The sequence below is a fragment of the Dermacentor andersoni genome, chromosome 8 (genome assembly GCF_023375885.2).
Source record: "Dermacentor andersoni chromosome 8, qqDerAnde1_hic_scaffold, whole genome shotgun sequence".
Lineage (NCBI taxonomy): Eukaryota > Metazoa > Arthropoda > Arachnida > Ixodida > Ixodidae > Dermacentor > Dermacentor andersoni.
This window is the reverse complement of record NC_092821.1, coordinates 31360188-31380069: the sequence shown is the minus strand read 5'-3', so window position 1 is coordinate 31380069 and position 19882 is coordinate 31360188. Positions and strand designations below refer to the sequence as shown.

The window sequence follows — 19882 nt, the reverse complement described above, 5'->3', positions numbered from 1 at the left end:
GTCCTTAAAGGAGAAAAAAAGGGGACGGACCATATTTCATCATGGTATGGTATGGTAGAGGTATGGTAAAGGTTGCAAGGGGCCGGTGGCATGTTGAGGTGGCGTCTTGCGTCGTTGGCTTGTGTGGCACGACCGGACATACTGGCGAACGAGGCGGTACATACCGCGCCGGTAGTATAGAGGCTAGAGGCAAGAGTATGTCTTCAATACACCAGCGTGGCCACATTGTTGGTTGCCGTGGAAAGTGGCGCAGATGTTGGAGCAGAGGTGCCGGAGTTGCTACAAGAAGCAACCACTTGCACCCGCTGGAATCGTAGTTGCGGCGGTACAGCAGGGTATCCCGAATGATGCAGGGCGCCGCTTGGCGACCGAGCATCCGAGAGTTCGGCGCTGGCGACTGGCTAGACAGGAAGTCAATAAGCAAAGAGATCCATGTGTCCTTGCGCTGCTCTGATGGCATGTCGGAAATGTGGAGGGCAAAGGCACCGCAGGAGAAAATAGACGATTGGACAGGACCAGAAGGCAGGAGGGACTGGGATATAGCGTCTGCATCTGAATAGTTTCGGCCTGAGCGATAAGCAACGCGGATGTCTTATTCTTGTAGGCACAATGCCCAACGGGCGAGCTGAACAGGTGGATCTTTCAGTGAAGATAACCACCATAGGTCATGATGGTCGGTCACGATGCCAAATGGACGCCCTTACAAATAAGGATGAAATTTTCCTATAGCCAAATTGATGGCCAGACATTTCTTCTCAGTAACAGAGTGGTTCGCTTCGGCTTTGGTAAAGGTGCGGCTGGCATACGCGACGACGTACTCTTCGAAGCCATCCTTGCGTTGTGCCAGGACAGTGCCAAGCCCGACACCACTAGCGTCCATATGGATCTCAGTCGGAGCAAAGGGATGGAAGTGCCGCAGTACTAGAGGCGAGGTGAGAACGCGTCGTAGTTCTTGGGATGCATCGTCACACGCCGGGGACCAGGCCGATTGGCCAAACTGCCGGTGCGAATCTGAGTCAAAGGGGCAATGATAGAGGCAATGTTACGGAAGAAGCACCGTAAATATGAGCATATGCCCATGAAGCTGCGAAGTTGATTCGTCAGGGTCGGTTTAGGGAACTCGGATACTGCGATAAGTTTCGTGGGTACGGAAGGACACCGCCTTTTGAAAATGCATGGCCGAGAATAGTAAGCGTGGGAGCGCCGAAGTGTAATTTCTTTACATTTAGTCGCAGTCTTGCCGTAGAGAGGCAGGAAAGGACTTGCTCGAGTCGGCTGAGGTGCGACGCAATGTCTGCGGAAAAAAATCAGTGTCATCTAAATAACAGAAGCTCGTTTTCTACTTCAGCCCTTGAAGAATGGTGTCCATCATCCGCTAGAAAGTGGCAGGCGCGTTGCAGAGGCCGAAAGGCATGCCAGTAAATTCATATAGCTCACGAGGTGTTACAAAGGCTGTCGTAACACTTGGCACATGCCAGTATCCGGAGTGCAGATCGAGCGAGGAAAATAATTCCGCTTCCTGTAGACTGTCCAAGGCATCGTCAATGCGCGGCAGAGGATAGACTTCTTCGCGCGTTATTCAGTTAAGGTGGCGATAGTCGACGCAGAACCATATGGAGCCATTTTTATTGCGAAACAATACTGCTCGCACTTTCAGCCCATCGGTGGTCGTGGCGCCTCCTTACACAGCTGCGCGTCACGTGACCGTGTGACGTCACGCCAGACCGAGAGACGGCGCCCCAGCTCCCGGCATCGATGGTGGAGGCGAAGCCTTGCGCGCCGCTGCTGCAGCACTACCGAGAGAGGGCGCTCGCTGGTTTGACGTCACGCTAGGAGGATAAATGGGGCTACAGCTCGGCTCCTCGCAGTGGTCGGCACGCTGCCTTGCGCTATGTCGGATGATGTATAGCCATAAGTTTAACGAAGGGCAAGCATGTCCACACCATCAGCCGAACCAAGGCGCAGCCAAGGGTATTGCTTTCGCAATCTTCCAGGCTTAACCAAGCTAAGCCTTCAGCCAATTTTTTTTTTAACGCGGGCAACCGGAAATGCCCAGGGACTGTTTGAGTGCTGGATGATGACACGCTCCAGCATGTCGTCAACCTGCTTGTTAATGATCCGGCGTTCAGCGGCCGACACACGATACGGAAGCTGGCGCAAGGGTGTTTGTTGGCCGGTGTGGATACGGTGAACGACTGCGGACGCTCGGCCCAAGAATGGTTGATCGATGTCAAATGAGGCACGAAAACGCTTGAGGAGCTTTATAATTTCTGTGTGCTGCGCAGGTGTGAGTTCTCCGTCGATGGAACGAGCGAAGACGGCTACAAGGACATCGGTCGTGGTGGCAGGAGTGATGGCAAAAATCGTAACTGTTGCCGTATCACGAAACATTGTAGCCGCCAGAACGAAATTGAAAGCTTCAAGGGTACCCAGGCACTCGCTGCGGAGTAGATATGATAGGCAAGTGGGTGGATTACACACGTAAAGGGCCGCAGAACCATCGCAAAGATTCCTGCTTCCGTCAGCAAACGGAAGCAGGAAGTTCCGGCGGCGCACACAAGTGGCCGATGACGTAAACAGAACAAACGAGCTCGCAGCAGAGTTACATGGCACAGGAACCAGAGCAGCGGAGAATGGTGCGATGTGGATGTCAGAGGCGGGAACAATTTAGGAGAATAGTGGTCGTCAGTGTCAAAACATGGCACTGATAACGTAAGTTCGGCACGAGCGCAGTCGACAAGAGCTTGATTGCTGAAAGGAAATTCCATCTATGAATATCGTCGTGCGAGGAACCAGATAGGACGACAAATTCGATAATATACATAACGCTTTGAATGACGACCGGGGCTGGGCACGACGCTGAAGGCTGATTGCGATGCGAGGTTGCCGTTCGCAGAGAAAAAGAGGTAAGGGGAGTTGTCACTTTGTTCAAATTGCGGGAAAGCTTCTCACTGATATTAGAAACGGCCGCTCCGGTGTCAATAAGTGCGTGTACGGTGACGCCGTCTACGGACAGTTCCATTTCGTTCGCCGGGGAAGAATTAGGCATTGAAATGTTCGACGTTATGCAGTTCTTGCCTATTAAACTGCGACTGTCAGTTTTCCTCTCGGGCTGCAGGGCTGGGTCGGCGAACCGTTGGGGAAATGGATCGGCGACGCGGGGAAGGCGACCGGCATAAATCGAAGGGGTGACGACTGTAAGCCGAGTCCAGAGGAGGGTTAGATAGATCATGACGCGGAAAGCGAGCAGGCCTGTAGCTTGAGGTGCCCCCACTGTCAAGTAAACGGAGGCTGCAGCAGCAGCACAATCGTGCTACGTGGCCCGGAAAATGGTAGGAATAGCATATTGGTCGGTTATCAGGTGTCCGCCAGGTGTTGACGACAAGGGCTACAGCGTCCGAGTAAGGGACGACAAGCGGACAAGAAGGTGGCGGCGGGACATGGAAGGTACCGGAGGAGAGTAAGGCCGGGCGACAGCGTCAGCGTAAATTAGCGCTCCAGCAGCATGCCGCAGAGGAGGGGCAGGTGGCAGCGCCGCGGCAACCTGCCTCTGAATTACGTGACGAAGCGAAGGAGCCAATGTTGTCGATGCATCGGGTGTACTAGGCGCCAGAGAGAGTTGGCGTGCGACTTCCTGGCGAATGAACTGTTTTATTCGGCATCGTGGCGACCGAAATCCAAAGGAGATAGATCCGTGGTGCTCTGCAGAGCAGCGCGTGTTGAGGCATGCTGATTGCGCTGCTCGTCACACTGCTGAAAGAGCTGTATGACCTCGGCAATCGTTTGGGGGCTCTTCGAGACGAGCATCTGGAAGGCATGGTCATCGATGCCTTTCATGACGTGCTTTATCTTGTCAGCCTTCTCCATAGATGAGCTGATGTGCTTGCAGTGCGAGAGCACGTCTTCAATGTAACTGGTGAAGTTCTCGTCCGGGCGTTGAGCTCGACCCCGCAAGCGCTGCTCAGCACGAAGCGGGCGAGCGGCGGGACGGTCGCGGACCTCTGCCAATATTCTCGTGAAAGCCTTTCAGGTAGGAGGATCGGATTCATGATAGCGGAACCATAGGTTTGCCACGTCAGTCAAGTAAAATATCACATTAATGAGCTTGGCGCGGTCGTCCCACTTATTATAGGCGCTTGCACGGTCATATTCGGGCGAGCCAGTCTTCCACGTCGTGGTCATCTGTGCCGTTAAATATAGAAGTATCACGCTGCCGGATGACGCCAGAGCAGACGATGACCAGGGGCACGGGAGCAGCAGCCTGGGATGGTCCCAGATCATCCATTTCAATAGCTGGTGGCAGCGTCCGACTGCAGAGTTGCAGGAAGTCGGAGAAAAGCCCAGAACCTCGACCAAATGCAACGGGGGTGTTGGCCTATCAGCACTAGTTCTAGGCTTGCAACGGTAGGCTGAAACAAGTGGGTCCTATAACGAAACCGGCAAGCAAGTGCTTCTCGTCCTCTTTTTTTTTTTTCACCAGCATCGTGCCCACTGGCCTGTGCCTTCAGTACAACTTCATAACTTACAAGAAATAGAAACCATTTTCAGTATGGCGCCGCTGTCAATATCCCTGCTATTTATCGCAAGTTAGCGCTGTTAGGATGCCGGATTCCCCTTCTTTGTAACTTGCCCTCCGGTGCTGATAAAAGATTCGTAACCGGGGTTCAAGTGTCATAGGCATCACAGACCAGGCGATCGGGCAGGAACGACGAAAATTGGCATTGCAAAACTTGACGATTTATTTTCATGAGGCAACATTGAGACGAAAGGACACAGAGAGTTGTAAATGGCTCCAATGTGACAATTGAAGCAGTCATCGGGCCTCGAACAGGTGAGCTGTTTGCTGAAAAGGGGTGCTGTCTTCGTTCTGATTGGCCACGAAGATGTGACTGGAGAAGACTGTTCCTTTTCTTTGAGGATGTCATCCTGTTGTCCCAGGTGAATAGAGCCCTCTTTCCCTGGAGTGTTTACTACTTCCGGATAGGTGGAAGAATTTTTAAAGCTCACAAAGAGCACTTTACGTCAGAGGCGTAATCTTTCGTGGTAGCGCCTCCATGCTACAAAAAGCGCACACTATGTGTTCTTTGCAGGACGAAAGGAACGTTCTCCATCGCCACGTGGCAATTATCACCTCAAAATAATCCTGTCGGCCGGAAGGCCTTTCAAGCAATAGGATAGCCGTCTGTTTCATGTATCCAGAAACATGATGAGTAATTACCCACCTATCTCTATTCTGCCATGCATTAGCCAAATTTTTGAAAAGCATCTATTACTTACCATGACGAATTTTTTGAATACGCACAATGTTCTATCACCTTGTCAGTATGGCTTCATACCAGCAAAAGAAACAACATATTTTCTTGAAGAATTCTGTGACATTGACATACTAAATTCAGCTTTTGATAAGAATGAAGTCGTATGCTCCCTTTTTCTTGACGTAAGCAAGGCCTTCGATAGCATCTGTCATGTTCTTCTGCTTGATAAACTTTCTACATTGGGATTTCGAGGTTCGTTTTTATATTTACTTACTAACTTTTAAGAAGATAGGCGCCAATATGTGTCGATTTCAAGATTCCATAGCGATTTCACGCCCAATTACTTCCGGAGTCCCGCAAGGTTCTATATTGAGTCCTTTCTAATTCAATCTATATGTTAATGATCTTGCTAACAATGTGCCTGTTTCATTGTTCCAGTATGCAGACGACAGTGTTATTGTTGGGCGCGCAAAGAAATACACTGATTCTGTAACAGCATTACAGATGGCAGCTATTAAAGCCATGGACTGATTTAAGTCTAACCTTATCCATGGGAATACTTCTAAAACGCAACTGATATGTTTTTATAACCCTTTAAAAATATTTGAGTTGAGTCATCCTGTTTATTTGCATACTTCCTCCTGTTCTCATTGTAACTGTGTACCAGTAAAATATGCGCATTGGTCAAATGTCTTGGCCTGATCTTCCACAGTGATCTCTCTTGGAACTCGCACCTTTCTTTTGTTTGTCAAATACTTCGTGCTGTATCTTGTGTCCTGTATAATATTAGATATTTTATGCCTTTTTCTGTCCGTAAATGCGTTACACACGCTCTAGCCTCTAGTGTGCTTAGATACGGAACCACTGTTTATGGTGACTGCACGGTTCGCTGGCAGCGCAGGGTGAATTTGCTTCTGCGTTTACTTTTAAAGAATATTCCCTACGACCTGCCCATTCGTAATAACATTGAGATTTTTAGAAGATTAAAGCTTCCAAATTTTAACGCTTTGTTAACAGAAATTATTGTGCTTAAACATTTCTGGTACAGTCAGTTCACCATTCCATATGTTCCTGCACGTTATTTAAGACCAAAATACCGTTACTGCATTCCTCCTTCCTCAACCCGGTACGCAAAGCGCACACGTCAGTACTATGTACCTGCATGTTTCAATAGTATGCCACCTAGTGTATTCCGCATGAGAACAAAATACACCCTGAAAAAAATTTTGCGGTATGTCTCCGCGTTGCTTCCTGCCCCATAAGGATTTAATCGAGTGTTACTGTCCTAATTTCGCATTGCTGTCATCCCTTTTGAAGTTGTAATAGTTATGTCTCTATATCTGTCTCTCTGAGTTGTTAAATTTTTCTTCTTTTTTTGTTTGTCGAGTTCGTTGCAACATCTCTATTTTTCCTTTGTTTTGCTAATGTTCACTCTCTGCCAGGCGCTGCCACTCAAGCCCTTGTTGAGGCTTTGGTAGGCCTGATTTTGGTGTACGAGAATTGATATGAATAAAAGTACTATCTATCTATCTATCTATCTATCTATCTATCTATCTATCTATCTATCTATCTATCTATCTATCTATCTATCTATCTATCTATCTATCTATCTATCTATCTATCTATCTATCTATCTATCTATCTATCTATCTATCTACTAGAGTAGGAGATTTAGGTCAGCGCGCGATCACACATGATACAACACGCACACTATTTCCGGCTATTAGCGTCTCATCGACGACCGGAAGGTTCTTCTCTACTGCCACTAGAAACATAAAAAGTCGCCGTTTTGCCTAGAAGGCGAAGCACCGATACTAATAGTAATATAGCAGAGAGCTATACGAAGTAAGCTTCGTAGTTTTTTCAGCCGTATAAACTTGTAAACATTTCCTAACTAATTAAATTAACACGCACTGTGTCACGCTCGCACAGGTAGACATTAACACATCTCACTCGATGACCAAGAAACTCGCTGTCAAAACACTGGAATGAGGAATTGCGGTCAGAGCAGTGATCGCATTGACCTCTATGCAGCCTCTTGCTTCAATGCGAACTAAGCGTTGAAAGCCCAGCGCATACAATGCTACCAGCACTCGGCGCAATTTGTCCACATCGCTGATTGCTTTCTGAGATGAAGACCGTGTGACCGCGCACTTTGTCCACAATGCAGATCCTTTTTTAGATAAGGCGCCTGCGCGGCTGTGCCGTAAGCAGCAGCTGGCGGAATAGAACGCCCTCTTCCCGGTCCCTCCCCTCCCCCCGATACTTTGCGCGCGACGATATTTGGCGCGATTTGTGCCCGTTTTCTTCCCTTGCCTGCGCAATATTGAGCCGCGATCGTCCGGTAATCCTCGGAAGCTTCACTCGCACATGCAGCTACGTGGGTGGCGGTGCTCGGTGTTTATAGGGAACATCCTGGCGATGGCTAATGCGACGGCAGAAGCGCGCCTGGAGTGCCCATAGAATTGTTATTGTAATAATAGAAACACACCTTGTAGAAATCCATTTTGCAGTTAAATAAAGCTCGCAGGCCAGCGACATGCCACTACCTACAAAGAATGAATCACACCTGACTTTTGCGAAAAGCCAGTAACTGTGTCAATAAAATGGCATTCAGCTAATTAGCACTATGCCTTCACTTTGATTTAGGACCAGGGCAGCCATTCTGATAGAGACAGAATGCATAGGAACTCGTGTACCAAGTGCCGTTTCGAGGTTGAAAAATTCCTGGTGGCGTAAGCAAATCTAAGCTACCCACAATGTCTTCTCCTAAATAGCCGGTGTTGTTTATGAGCGTAAATTAGTGGTCATTCAACAAGCTTGTGATTCGCTATGGCATTGGAAATCCTAGATAGTGCTGGCCGTAAGCCCTGCAGGCGACTGCTCACTGTCGGTCCGTCTTTGACAGTGCGGTTTGGACTTCAGCGAGTGTGTGCTTCCAGAAAGCCATGTTCTGGTATTTGTGGTCGTTGTTTATCTACAGCATCGTTTCTGACGGTCTGATAGATTTTTTATGATGTCATCTGGGGACTAATTAAAGGAACTTAGTCTTCCAACACATATGGAGTAACCCTTCTGAATATAAGCCACGTATCCTTGCTTGCCAAGTTTGCATCCTGTATCATCATGTAGTAGCTGATGCCGGACAAATGTGATCAAAGTGACAGGATTACTAACGCACCATAGTATGTATTGACTGCTGTATCGGTGGAGAGACAAAGACTAAGGATCATACCTGAAGCAAACAAAGCATTTCCATACACTGTTTAGGAGTATTAGGGTGAGCCGGCAGAACTAGCCAGGCAGCCTGGACCAAACAATGCGGCAGACCGACGTCGCATACGGTCGATGCCCAAGGCTAGCTATGCAGTCCATGCTTTGGAATAACATAAGGATCGTACGTGAAGGTAAGACCCAGGCGAAATTCCTCTCCTATGAGAAAACAGTGGATCTTATAGCTACTTAAGGTTCAGTTAGCATTGCTTCTAGGTCGTTTTCGTAGACAAAGACATATCCTACACCTAGACTCGTGTCCTGGAAAGAATGCGGGGAAGGACCCGTTTTCAGAGAGGGTGATGAGTCGCTGCAGGCCTTGTGGCACAACAATAGCCATTGAGTTCTGCAGCTAAACTTCTCCAGGTATTCGCTGAGTGACACAATTCACCGGCACAAGTGTTCTCAAACTGCGGGTCATGACACCCAAAGGGGCAGGGGGCTTTGTTTCTGGAGGTCATGCATGGATGGTCCAATTATGGCTCATTGTGGTTGCGGAAACAGAGAATACATTTCAGTCTCGCTGCGCATACTCTTTCATAGCAGTTTTACTTCAGCAATTTGATCGTTTTCCTTAACCCCTGAAATCAGTTTTGTCCACAAGGTGGAAGGCGAAACGGTAATACCAACGACGTTTTAAACCTTTATTCGTCACAAAGAAAACTTCGTTGCACAGAGCCTCGAAACGGCAGCCAGTTTTGCCTCAACCAAACCGCAGAATTGGGGTTCCGCAGATGTAGTTGTAAGAAGAAGCAAAGTACATCATTTTCAATAAAACACAAGAATAAATCAATCCGTGCTAAAACGATTACCAAGCATCTTGGACGTTTTGTCGGCTGTGGTTAAACTGTATTAAATAAATAAAACAAAAAAGGAGCTACGTCACTGAAAAAATTTTAATTTTGAGCCTGCTTATAAATATGGGTGAGGGGGCAGACCATAGCAGGTTTGGTAGTAGTAAACGGGGTCATGTACTGGAAAAATTTGAAAAGCACTGGGCTAGCGGATGGAGCGGCCTTATATTTTATTACCAATGATTCGACTATTGCGCCTTCATAACTTTTCATTTTGACTTGAAGGGAAATTGCCTACAAGACATTATAATGAAGCCCATGTAAAAATATGTCTTTCATTTTTCAGACACCTATCGATTTCTTAACGCCATTGTGGCTTGGAATCTCTCGGAAGAGTGTTCAACGACTTGTTTTTTTTACACATGTTCCTAGACGTCTCATTTTATTTGTCTTCACTTCCCATTTTTGCACCCTACTGCTTAGCAAACAATTTTAGACCAACGGACCACCATTCGTTTAAACGATATTCACATGATGTAAATGAGTGAAAAGCTTACATACATTTATTTTATAAAACTGACCCGGGATGTAATTTTAGCATTTCTGCTGATGGAAGATTGACGTTCTAAAACTTCTTAATGAAGGAACGCATTATTCATTACGGAAAGTTTTGTTTCAGGACTCACGTGGGAAGAGGCGAAAAGACGTTGCCCTCCTGGTGTGTCCCCCGCTTGCCACAACGCGGATGATTCTGTAACCGTGTCTGGTACCGCCGAAGCCGTAGAGGCGATGGTCACGCAACTCCAAACTGAGAACATCTTTGCCCGCAAGATTGACAGCATGGGCGTGGCTTTCCACAGCAAACACATCGAAAGCATCGGCCCTGCCTTCCGGGAAGTCCTAAACAAGGTGATCTAGGCTGGGAAGTGACATATTAGCGCTGGGGCGGCCAAGTTTAGAGAAGATGGACATGGGATGGGTGGGGAGGAGAGGGACTTGTGACGTATGGGGCGAAATGCGAAAACACCCGTGTACTTAGATATAGGTGCACGTTAAAGAACCCCAGGTGGTCGAAATTTCCGGAGGCCTCCACTACGGCGTACCTTATAATCAGAAAGTGGTTTTGGCACGTAAAACCCCATAATTTTTAACTTGTGACGAACCAGTCTGTACTTGCAACAAAGGTAAATATTTTTATTCCTACCAGCTCATTTCTACCAGAGGGTGCTCATTTACAAAAAATCTGCACTGAAGTTGCCTGGGCAGAACCTACAGGAAAACTAGAACTATGACGAAATTGAAATCGACTTTATGACAACGCAACAGAAATCAAACAAAAGTACCTGTAGCTGGTCTAGCTGTCAGGTGGTATAAAGGGAAATTTGGTTCATTTGTTCTTCAGTGAAAAAAGCCAAGTGAGGTTATTTGGTCATCACGACAGGGTAAATGCTGTGCTGGGATGTTACTCAAAGCTCAGGACTGTGACGCAAAGTCGGTATGCACGCAACACTATTCCCTTCTCGACTTGGTTTCAAGCCAAGCAAATCGCAAATCGGATATAAATTCGTGGGCGCTGTAAAGTACGTTGCGCATTGGAAAATCGGGTGAACCTTTTTAAAGGAAAACTTAAGCCAGGTACGTTTTATACGCGTCACGATTTGGCTTCGCTTCTTCAGTTTGCATCGGAAACATGCTTGATTCATATACTCGAACTGATGTTGATACTCTGCTGTAGCTGAGATGATACTCATTTCTTGTTCAGTAGCATTTTCATTTTTATTTTTATGAAATAAGGTATTCGTAATGTGCATTGGGTGCCAAAAATTACTCGCAATAGCTGGTCCATACCAGCTTGAAATATAGGCGGAGCACTTGATACGTTGTGTGGCCGCCCTTTCAATTTAAAGGGGCACTAGAGCGTGTTCACTGTTGAGAGTATTTGGGCTTGCATACTAAGCCGATGTTGAGAATCGGCCTCATTGTTCAGGAAGTGTGAAAGCTGTGACTCCTAGTGCACACGAAAAAATATTCTGCTCTAGATTAAACGCTTAAAAGTCCCCCTGTATTTACGGAAGAACAGTTAATCTGTGATCCGCTGTGTTCCTGACACAATCCTTTTTCTTTGTCTCGATTACTAAATGGGTTGCCTACTCACTGTGCTTCACTCGGTGCCTGACGTCGGCCCTCTCCAGGTGGTGTTTCTTTCCGACAAACTCTACAAGAAAGAACAAAAATGATCTAGGCTTAGAAAAAACTAGAGACATATTCACCTTGAGAAAAATTACCCCACTGAGGTGCAAGGTTGCCCCTGCCATTCTTTAAAACACTTGGCGTTTGTTCTTCCATGGCACACTCCTCTGCATGAACGCCATCCACTGCTACTACTTCCGAAAAGTTCAATTTCGCTTTGGAGAGAAAACAACGTGTCCGGAATGCAGCACTTCTCAAACTCGATCCATGTCCGACTCTAACAGTTCTTTTAGACGACATAAGCACGTGTCGCCTTGAGGGAGACAAGTCCACTTGTAGAAACCTTGGCTCCGCCATTCACCTTGTCGATGTTTTACTCATCGTCTTGAATTTCGATCTGTCCCCTTTCTCGTGTTTTCCTCGGATATGAACACAGGAAAACAAAGTAAATCCCAGTGCAAAACGAACTATATTTGCACTAAAAGCACTTCCAAATATCAATTACAGCCGTCTTGAAAGACCAGAAATAGTGACATGCACTATCGTTACACATAACATAACATCAGAATGTAACCAATTACCAAGCAAGTATTTCTGTTCATGGAGTTTATGTAACGCAAAAAACGACAAGAGGTATAGCCTCCTATTTCCACACACATAAGAAAACAAATAACCGAGAAAAGGCATGTGTCTGTTACGTCTGTACAAAAAGATGGAACTTCTATTTCATTACTTCGAACATAATCTTGCACGTGTCTAAGTTAAATGGGATTCTGCTCTAGCATTTGCAGCTTGTTGACTCCATGAAGCCCAAGTAAAAAGCCCATGTTCCCTTGGGTACCGGTGCGCTGTGTTCTTTTAAGGATACGCTTGGTTTTAGAAAAAAATTCTCAACTTTCCATTACAACATTAAATAGAATGCGGAATGGGACATTGTTCAATATTTTCGTCCCTGATTATGGTTCATGTTTTCAAGGCGGGCAAATAGGAAGCAGCGTGGTCAAGCTTAGAAACGTCACACAGTGCTCCCTTCTGTAATTTTAAAGTTTTTGTAGATTACTTTGGCGACTTCGTTAACCATACTAAGCTAAGCACGTTTTTCAAGAGTCACCGAATGCATAGTACGCTTGAATCTTGCCCTTTGAATGCAGCGCTCGGCAACGGGAAATTGCACTCATTTCTTGTACCAAAGTTTTACGCACATTCAGTATACGAATATCTGTTTTATTGAAGAATACAAGGTAAAGTGAATCCGAGCTAAATGTGCAGTGAAATTGAATAGATTTGATCACCGGTGGCCTTTCTGTGAGTTCTATTTTCAGAACTCAATCTTTGTCAAAGGATTATATATGTTACTTTTGATTTTGCGGCAGTAATATTAAGGTGGCTTGAAAATTACCTAACATGTTTTATAAAGCCTTTCAATGCATTTAGCTTCTAATAGAGCATCATTAGAACCAACAAAAAATGATATTTGTGAAAGGCTCGGAGCCAATGCAATTCTGAAATACATTTCTCAATAAATTTGGGTATCGAGCAGGCCATACCCCAGCCAAAGCCACGTAGCAAGCGCTGGATCAGCACATCGGTGCCAGAGAGTCGTTGGCACGAACCTGGCTCGCAGCTCTGCTCTGCGGAGTACCACACCAACAATTTCTTGAACCCCGTGCTCTTCCGGGATGCCCTCAAACATGTGCCCAAGGACGCCATCTTGCTGGAGGTCGGACCACACTGCCTTTTGCAGGTGAGTGCGATGCTCAAACGATCGCCTACTCACCGCGGTTCGTCGTTACGCTGAAAGCGCTGGTAGCGTGCGCTCGATGAAAAAGTCATGAGCTAGATGGTGCAATGCTACCTTCGAGCGTATCTCTCTCCGGTTCGTTCTGGCCACTGTGGATTTTTTTTTTTCGATTTTGTTTAGACTTCGATTACCGAATGACAACGTTGGTGCTGAAGTGCGGTGTACGTACTCGTAAACCAGTTATTAGCACATTGTGCTAGGCATGTTAGCTAACCAGTAATGTCGGTCTACCTTGAATACGAGCAAAAATTCAACTGTTTTCATTCTTCCTATCAAATAATATGTAGCATGAGGCCTCGCTCACTACAGTGAAAGAAAAAGACATCCATTTTTGTGCTCCCAGTTTTCCTAAATATGAAGGTGGCGGGCTGACTACGACCAATGAAGGCTGATGAATGGACATCCTTAATAAACTACTGCTCCCTTCTTAGAAATCTGTAATGGTGATGCGAGCAAAGCGGTGCATGGGAAATTTGGCATCGAAAATTATTTTTTACATTTAACCCCTCTGAGTACTCCCTGCGGGCATTCCGAAGGTTATAGCTATATAGTGTCCAGCGCCGTATGCTTAAGCAAGCGCTAATTTACCCGTACAAAAATGACTGTTGATTAACCATTGATATATTGTTGGGGAATTGTTGAAACAACGGACTTCAACAAATTTTCAAAAGCAATTAAGTTCGCTCAACACTTGCACAACAATATTACCATTGAATGTTCTCAATAAACAATTTATTGGGTAGTTTGTGTTGATTTTTGTAGTTGTTTTTTGTTGTGTAGCAGTTGAGTCCAGTATCAATAATTCGGACTCGCATATGAAGACATTCCAAAAATTTAATGCGAAGCGTTCCAACCTCATTGCTGTCGCTTTGCGGCAGGTAGGTTCTTCTTTCGCCTCGTTTTCACAAAAAGAAAATAATGTGTGACCGATGGGGTGGCATTGAACGTCGGCCGTCGAGCCCAGTGCTTTAACCATTAGGCCACGAACGCTCATGCTCCTCTCGTTCAAAAGCCAATAAGTTCTGAAATGCTTGGCGCGTGCGCAGCGTACCACTTCCTCGTGCTGTCGCTAGAGCGGGCGCTTTCAAGCGCCTATCTCCGGGAACGCCCCGCTTTCGTAGCCGTTTCCTCTCTGTAAAAACTGCAGCCTTAGACTAGCTTCAAGACCGCTCAAGTTCTAACGATTTACTTCTTCGCCGGTGTACAAATGCCATCGTCGTTTTAACATACACTAGATGACATAGCAATTGGTACGATCCAAAATGAGCGCGTTTCGGGGAGCAGAAGAATGCGAAGTTCACTCGCAAACACGGTGACTACGCGCATGTGGAGTTCCCCAAAAGTAGGCACGGCGGCAGCGCGGCCGGCGATAAGACAGGCGCCGACACGCGATGACGCTACCTTCGAGCATCCGACGCGCTGTGGGAACCGTAGGATGCAAGCGGTGCACTCGCTGCAAACATACACGTGAGAGATCTTCGAATTTCCTGCGACGCACCCTTTGTCCGGAAAGTAAATATAGCTTTTTTTATCCAACGGCCGTGGTACTAGAGATCAAACAACGAACACGCTTTGAGATCGCAGCGCGCAGCCGCTATAACCATTGACTTCAAAGAACTTCTGATTCAGAAACAGCCGCAACAGTATCGCAGCTAATCGCTGTATCTGCGGCTCCTTCCGACTCTCGGCTTGCAAGAAGCATGCGATTTATTTGAGCCTCGCCGAACTGTCGTCATCTCGTCTGGCAAGCCTGCAGAACAGGTCCCGTATGTTCAGTTGAATAGAACAACACCAAATGGAAATGAAAGAAATACAGGTAACGGACTCTTATCACACTTTACTTGTCACCTCGTCATCTGCAAAGATGCTATAAACTATTCTAGTAGCGTTACTTTTGTAAAAATAATAAAATTAGTAGTAATTTTTATTTCTAGGTCGCGCTACCAACGTCAAGGTAGCGTTCGGGTGCGTGTGTGTGTGCGCACGCGGTTGCAACCGTTGTAGCTTCGTTTTGAGTACACTTTTGCAACAGTACACATCGTTACCGCTAGTTTCGTAGCGACATATATTGGTCGTAGTATTTGTTGTTTACGCTACAAATTAGGTTCTTCTTAAAACTTTATGTAGGTTAGTGGATGAAAAGTAATTACTAATTAATTAGTCGTTTTTTCGTGCGGTTGTTTTGTGTTTGAAATGTTTTTATAGCTCCATACGATAGTGAAGCTGTGAACGGCTTTCGGACTCAGTTAGTTGCGTGGTTGCCATGTGTGGTGGTTCACGCCTCGTGCTTTTTGATGACAGTATTTTTTTTCTTTTCGGACATCATAACGCGCATTTTAGTGAAATGCTTTAACGATGATAAGTGGGACGTTTATCCGTCGAAGTCATTGGCTGACTCAGCTACTAGTCTTCGACTGATGTGCGAGCCTGGCTGTTTTGATGAGTTGCGCGGCAGAGTTCATGAGGCCTGTTGGAGAGAAGGCACCCCGAAACAGACGCAGCCGAACTTCTGCAGATAGGTAAGCAATCTCGTTTTCTTGGGCACGTAGCCTTTTTTCTATTTTGACATTGACAAGCGTGAGATGTGAAGCACACCGTTCACTTTCTTCAAGCACACCGTATGCCCCGGAGCGAAAGCGCGCGATACTAACGCTCGCTGCCGCCGTCACTTCGTTTGAAACAATAGTAGGCGAAGAGGCAGCGGCTCACCACGTGCGTAAAATTGCATTGCTTCATTTGTTCCTCCCTAATGACCTTTCCTTAATTTGTATGAGAGAACACAATTGGAACATAATGATCAGCTTCTCTGAGCAGTGATAATTTTGTGCAGTGGCCACGCCATCTTTCATAGGGGCTCACGTGGGCCGTCTAAGCGGTTGTTATCGCGTTCCGATACGTGAGAGGCGCGCTGCCTTTCAAGGTATTTAGGCAGACACTACGAGCTTAGTAGAACCGCGACAAATAATTGTGCAGCAGGTGTGCAGCTGTGCTACTTTTGTACCACACTCGTACCGGAAGGCGGCGTTGCACGTCACGCTTACGCATTTCGTAACTATGGCGGCCGCCGTGGCAATTTAGGGCTCGAGGTCGTGGATACGATCCCAGCAGCGGCCGCATTCCAAAGGAGCGGAATGCAAAAACGCTCGTCCATTGTACATTGTATGAACGTAAAAATTTCCAGGAAGTCAAAATTAATACGGAGTCCCCAACTACGACCTGCCTCATAATCAGATCGATGGTTTCGCACGTAGGACGTCATAATTATTTTTTTTATTCTGTAGTAGCTCATCGTATACCATACGGTTAGTGTGATCACCTTTTGTGCCGTAGCGGTTAAACGCGCCTCGATTTACGTTGCGCCTAATGGTGCGGCGCACCGCAAAATATATTTCGCCTCTTTGGGATTTGCGGAGAACGGCCTACCGATAAGTCGCAGCCTCCGCGCGGTGACTGTACACGTATACACAGCGCAAATGAACAGAGGTGTGGTGACGACGTCGGCAAACACAACCGTAGACGGGCTCGCCTTATCGCCTGTCACTACCAAAACTACCGCAGTAAGCATCTTTATCTAGCACGGCGCGTTTCTGTTGAAGGCGTACTGTACAATTTTAATTGGCGATAACCGAAACATGCCACCGTTCTCTGTTGCCTCTTTGAGCTGGGCCGATCCGAATGTGCTTTGCTTGCAGAAGCGAAAGGAGCGTCACTCGGCGCGTTGTCGCCTCGAGCACCGTTTGCGCGGTGAAGAATGACGCGTGCATGAAACTAGCTCACTGCGCAGACGCTACCGCGCAAAACGCGCAAGGGCGTGTACGCGACGTTCTGCACACAAATCGCGTGGTATGATCGGAGACACGCCGGAGCGGCTAGCTTCAAAGAAGCGGTGCATCGTCTCACTCGTACAGGCACGCTCACGCTCGCATCGCTCTCGGCGTATCTTTAGGCCATTCCTGCTGCTGGACTTCTACCCAAAGATTCGATATCTGCTTGGTGTCGGCTATGCACTGTCGCGTGGTCTTTGGTTCTGCGAGAGAGCCGAGAATATTTCTCCCCGCTATGAAACATCGCTGTGCGTGTCTTAGCTGACATTTACCGTAGCAACCCATTTCTTCCGTTTCTAGACAGCACTCGTAAAGAGTCGCAAATTTTTACTTGCCAGTATAGTGTGTACTTCTATTTTGTGCGTAGTTATGTGCAGTGTGTGGCAGATTCTGAATCCGCGCAATCTAAGTTTCTGTCCGCATTCCCTTCTCGCAGGTTACGCATGCAGCAAATGCCCAGATGCTAAAGTGTTCTACGTCAAGAGCAGCTTCGCGTCGTGCAAGAGACACCCGTTAATATGTGGCTGATCACTAGCAAACTCGCATCTCTGTTGCCACTCTCCATCAAGTGGGATTTTTAACTATTTTTTGTGCTGCTCTCTGGTGTACTAGCTGCCGCATGGACACTGTGAAAGCTTACTTTCGATTTCCTCTGGCTTTTAATAGGGAAGGATGGGCTACCTTTTGAGGGGAGGTATTTCCTTTTACTTGCGAGAATGTTTACAAGCCCAACCAAGCGATACGTGCGTACTGTAAACAGCAGCACGAACAGAGGCGGACGACGAAATAGGTAGGAGCACACTCGAGCGCAAGTTCAACGAAGTTTATTTTTGAAGACAGAGGTATTAAAGACGCTGGTCAACTTGACAAAGGTAAAGAGCCGTGCATGCGTGGTAGAAACAGCCACGAGTGACAAGAAAAAAAAAATATGAAAGAGCCATGTCATGTAGAATAAACGTGCGTGAAAAATGAGAACTATCGGACAAATCTTTCGAAAAAGCGAAATATTTGTCCGATGAGTGATTCTAACCAACGAGAAATACACTTGAGAACTGCAAGTCTTTCCCACTAAAGGGCAACAGATACCTTGGTTATGCACTTGTTTCGTTTGTGATCAAGGAATATTGCTTCTGGAACTCCTCTGGTGTTGAGGTATAGAGCAGAAAGAACGGTTGTTTCATCACAAAGACCAGAACACAACAGGACTTATGGAATAATTATTGATTGATCACGAAGAAAAATTCATAAGCAAGATTTCTGTGACCCTTAGTGGAAAAGAGTTGCTGCAGTATTTCTCGTTAATATCACTTACAGGACAAACCTTTCAGTTTTCATGTGTTTTTGTTTTTGACGCACATTTTTGTTCTACAGAACATGTCTTTCGGTCCTTTTTTGTTGTGCCGGGCTGTTTCTGCTGCACATCCATGGCATTTTCTTTGTGAAGTTGGCCAATGCGTTTAAAATCTTAGTCTTCACGAATAAACTTCTAGTTGAGTCAGCGTTCATGTGTGTTCTTACCTTAATTCATCCTTCTCGTCTCTGTTTGGGTGGTTGTCAAATATAAATGTACACCGAATTGGCGAAGTGTCCATAGAATTGATACATAACACATTTGCGCTGTTTATTTCAGGAAGAACGCTATAGGGTCTTATCTTCTCTGTTTTTAACACTGATGTACATTTTTCTAGTCAACTTCAAGGAGTCCTCTGAGGAAGCCAATAAGAGTGATGGTAACTTCATTTGTGTGAGATTTATGAATTTCATCCATTCAAGGCATGACATGTCACATGCCTGTAGGTATGCAAGTATTCGTACTTTTTAAACATAACAAGCTCTACTTTTCGGTTATAATGACGCTGCTTTGTACTATGCTGCATTCTGCAGGCGCAGGAACCTTCTTTTATGCCGTCAGTGCATGGGTTCTTTTTGCATATATTGCAGAAAAAATTGTCTTCAGCTTAAATATGCATGTATATCACTTGTAATTTTTTTTTCATCACGGGTGCTGTACCTCCCTCTGTCTTTGTTACTGCTTTGTCTCAATTTTTATGCAACTTTTATATATATTATGCAATAACATTTTGGTAGCATTTTAATAACATTTTATCTGCGCAATTGAGGTCATTGGTTTTTCGTTTACGCATTTATTTGCATTTTTCACTGTTTCACCAATCTGGCTGTCCAGTCATTGAAACCTTTTCCCATCCTTTATGACGATTTCTGGGGTACTTGATATTGCAAGTGCAGGTGACCATCTATTTGGCTCTTTGGAATTCTGTTAGCCGTGTGTTACTGCCAATTTTCTGTGCTAAATAATTGTTTTCTCTTATCGTTTAAGGTATTAGCCTTGCCTTATCTCTCTATTGATTGAGATACCGCTTAGTTGCTGGGTATAGTGAAAAAGGCCCCGAAAAGTGCTCTAGTTAGCTTTGTGCAAGTCCAGAAAAATTAACTGAAAATGAGCTCACTAAATTGAGAAAATACCACCCACAAACTCTTCTGTACCTCAATTTAACATATACAAATGGTGTACTATTGCAAACCTGGCTCGTCAAAAACATGATTCAGGTGTTCACCATGCCCAACAACTTTCTAAATGATGTCTCATCAATTAATAGCTAAGTTGAGTGATCTTATTTTATAAAATAATTGGACAACCTGAAAATATACACATCTCGAAGACAAAAAGCTCAGACAAGTCTACTTTGGTACTTCATTAAATTTTAATTGCGTTGAAAGACGTGT

At 45.9% G+C, this 19882-nt stretch overlaps 1 protein-coding gene across 1 annotated transcript in view; it reads left to right on the top strand.

Moving 5' to 3' along the window:
• LOC126526148 (fatty acid synthase-like) overlaps positions 1–19882 on the top strand; it is a 132856-nt gene that overhangs the window by 32663 nt on the left and 80311 nt on the right. Inside the window, exons 8-10 of the mRNA XM_055067997.2 lie at positions 2286–2365; positions 10002–10231; positions 13053–13256. Coding sequence (XP_054923972.2) covers positions 2286–2365; positions 10002–10231; positions 13053–13256 — 514 coding nt within the window. The remainder of the gene's footprint in view (positions 1–2285; positions 2366–10001; positions 10232–13052; positions 13257–19882) is intronic.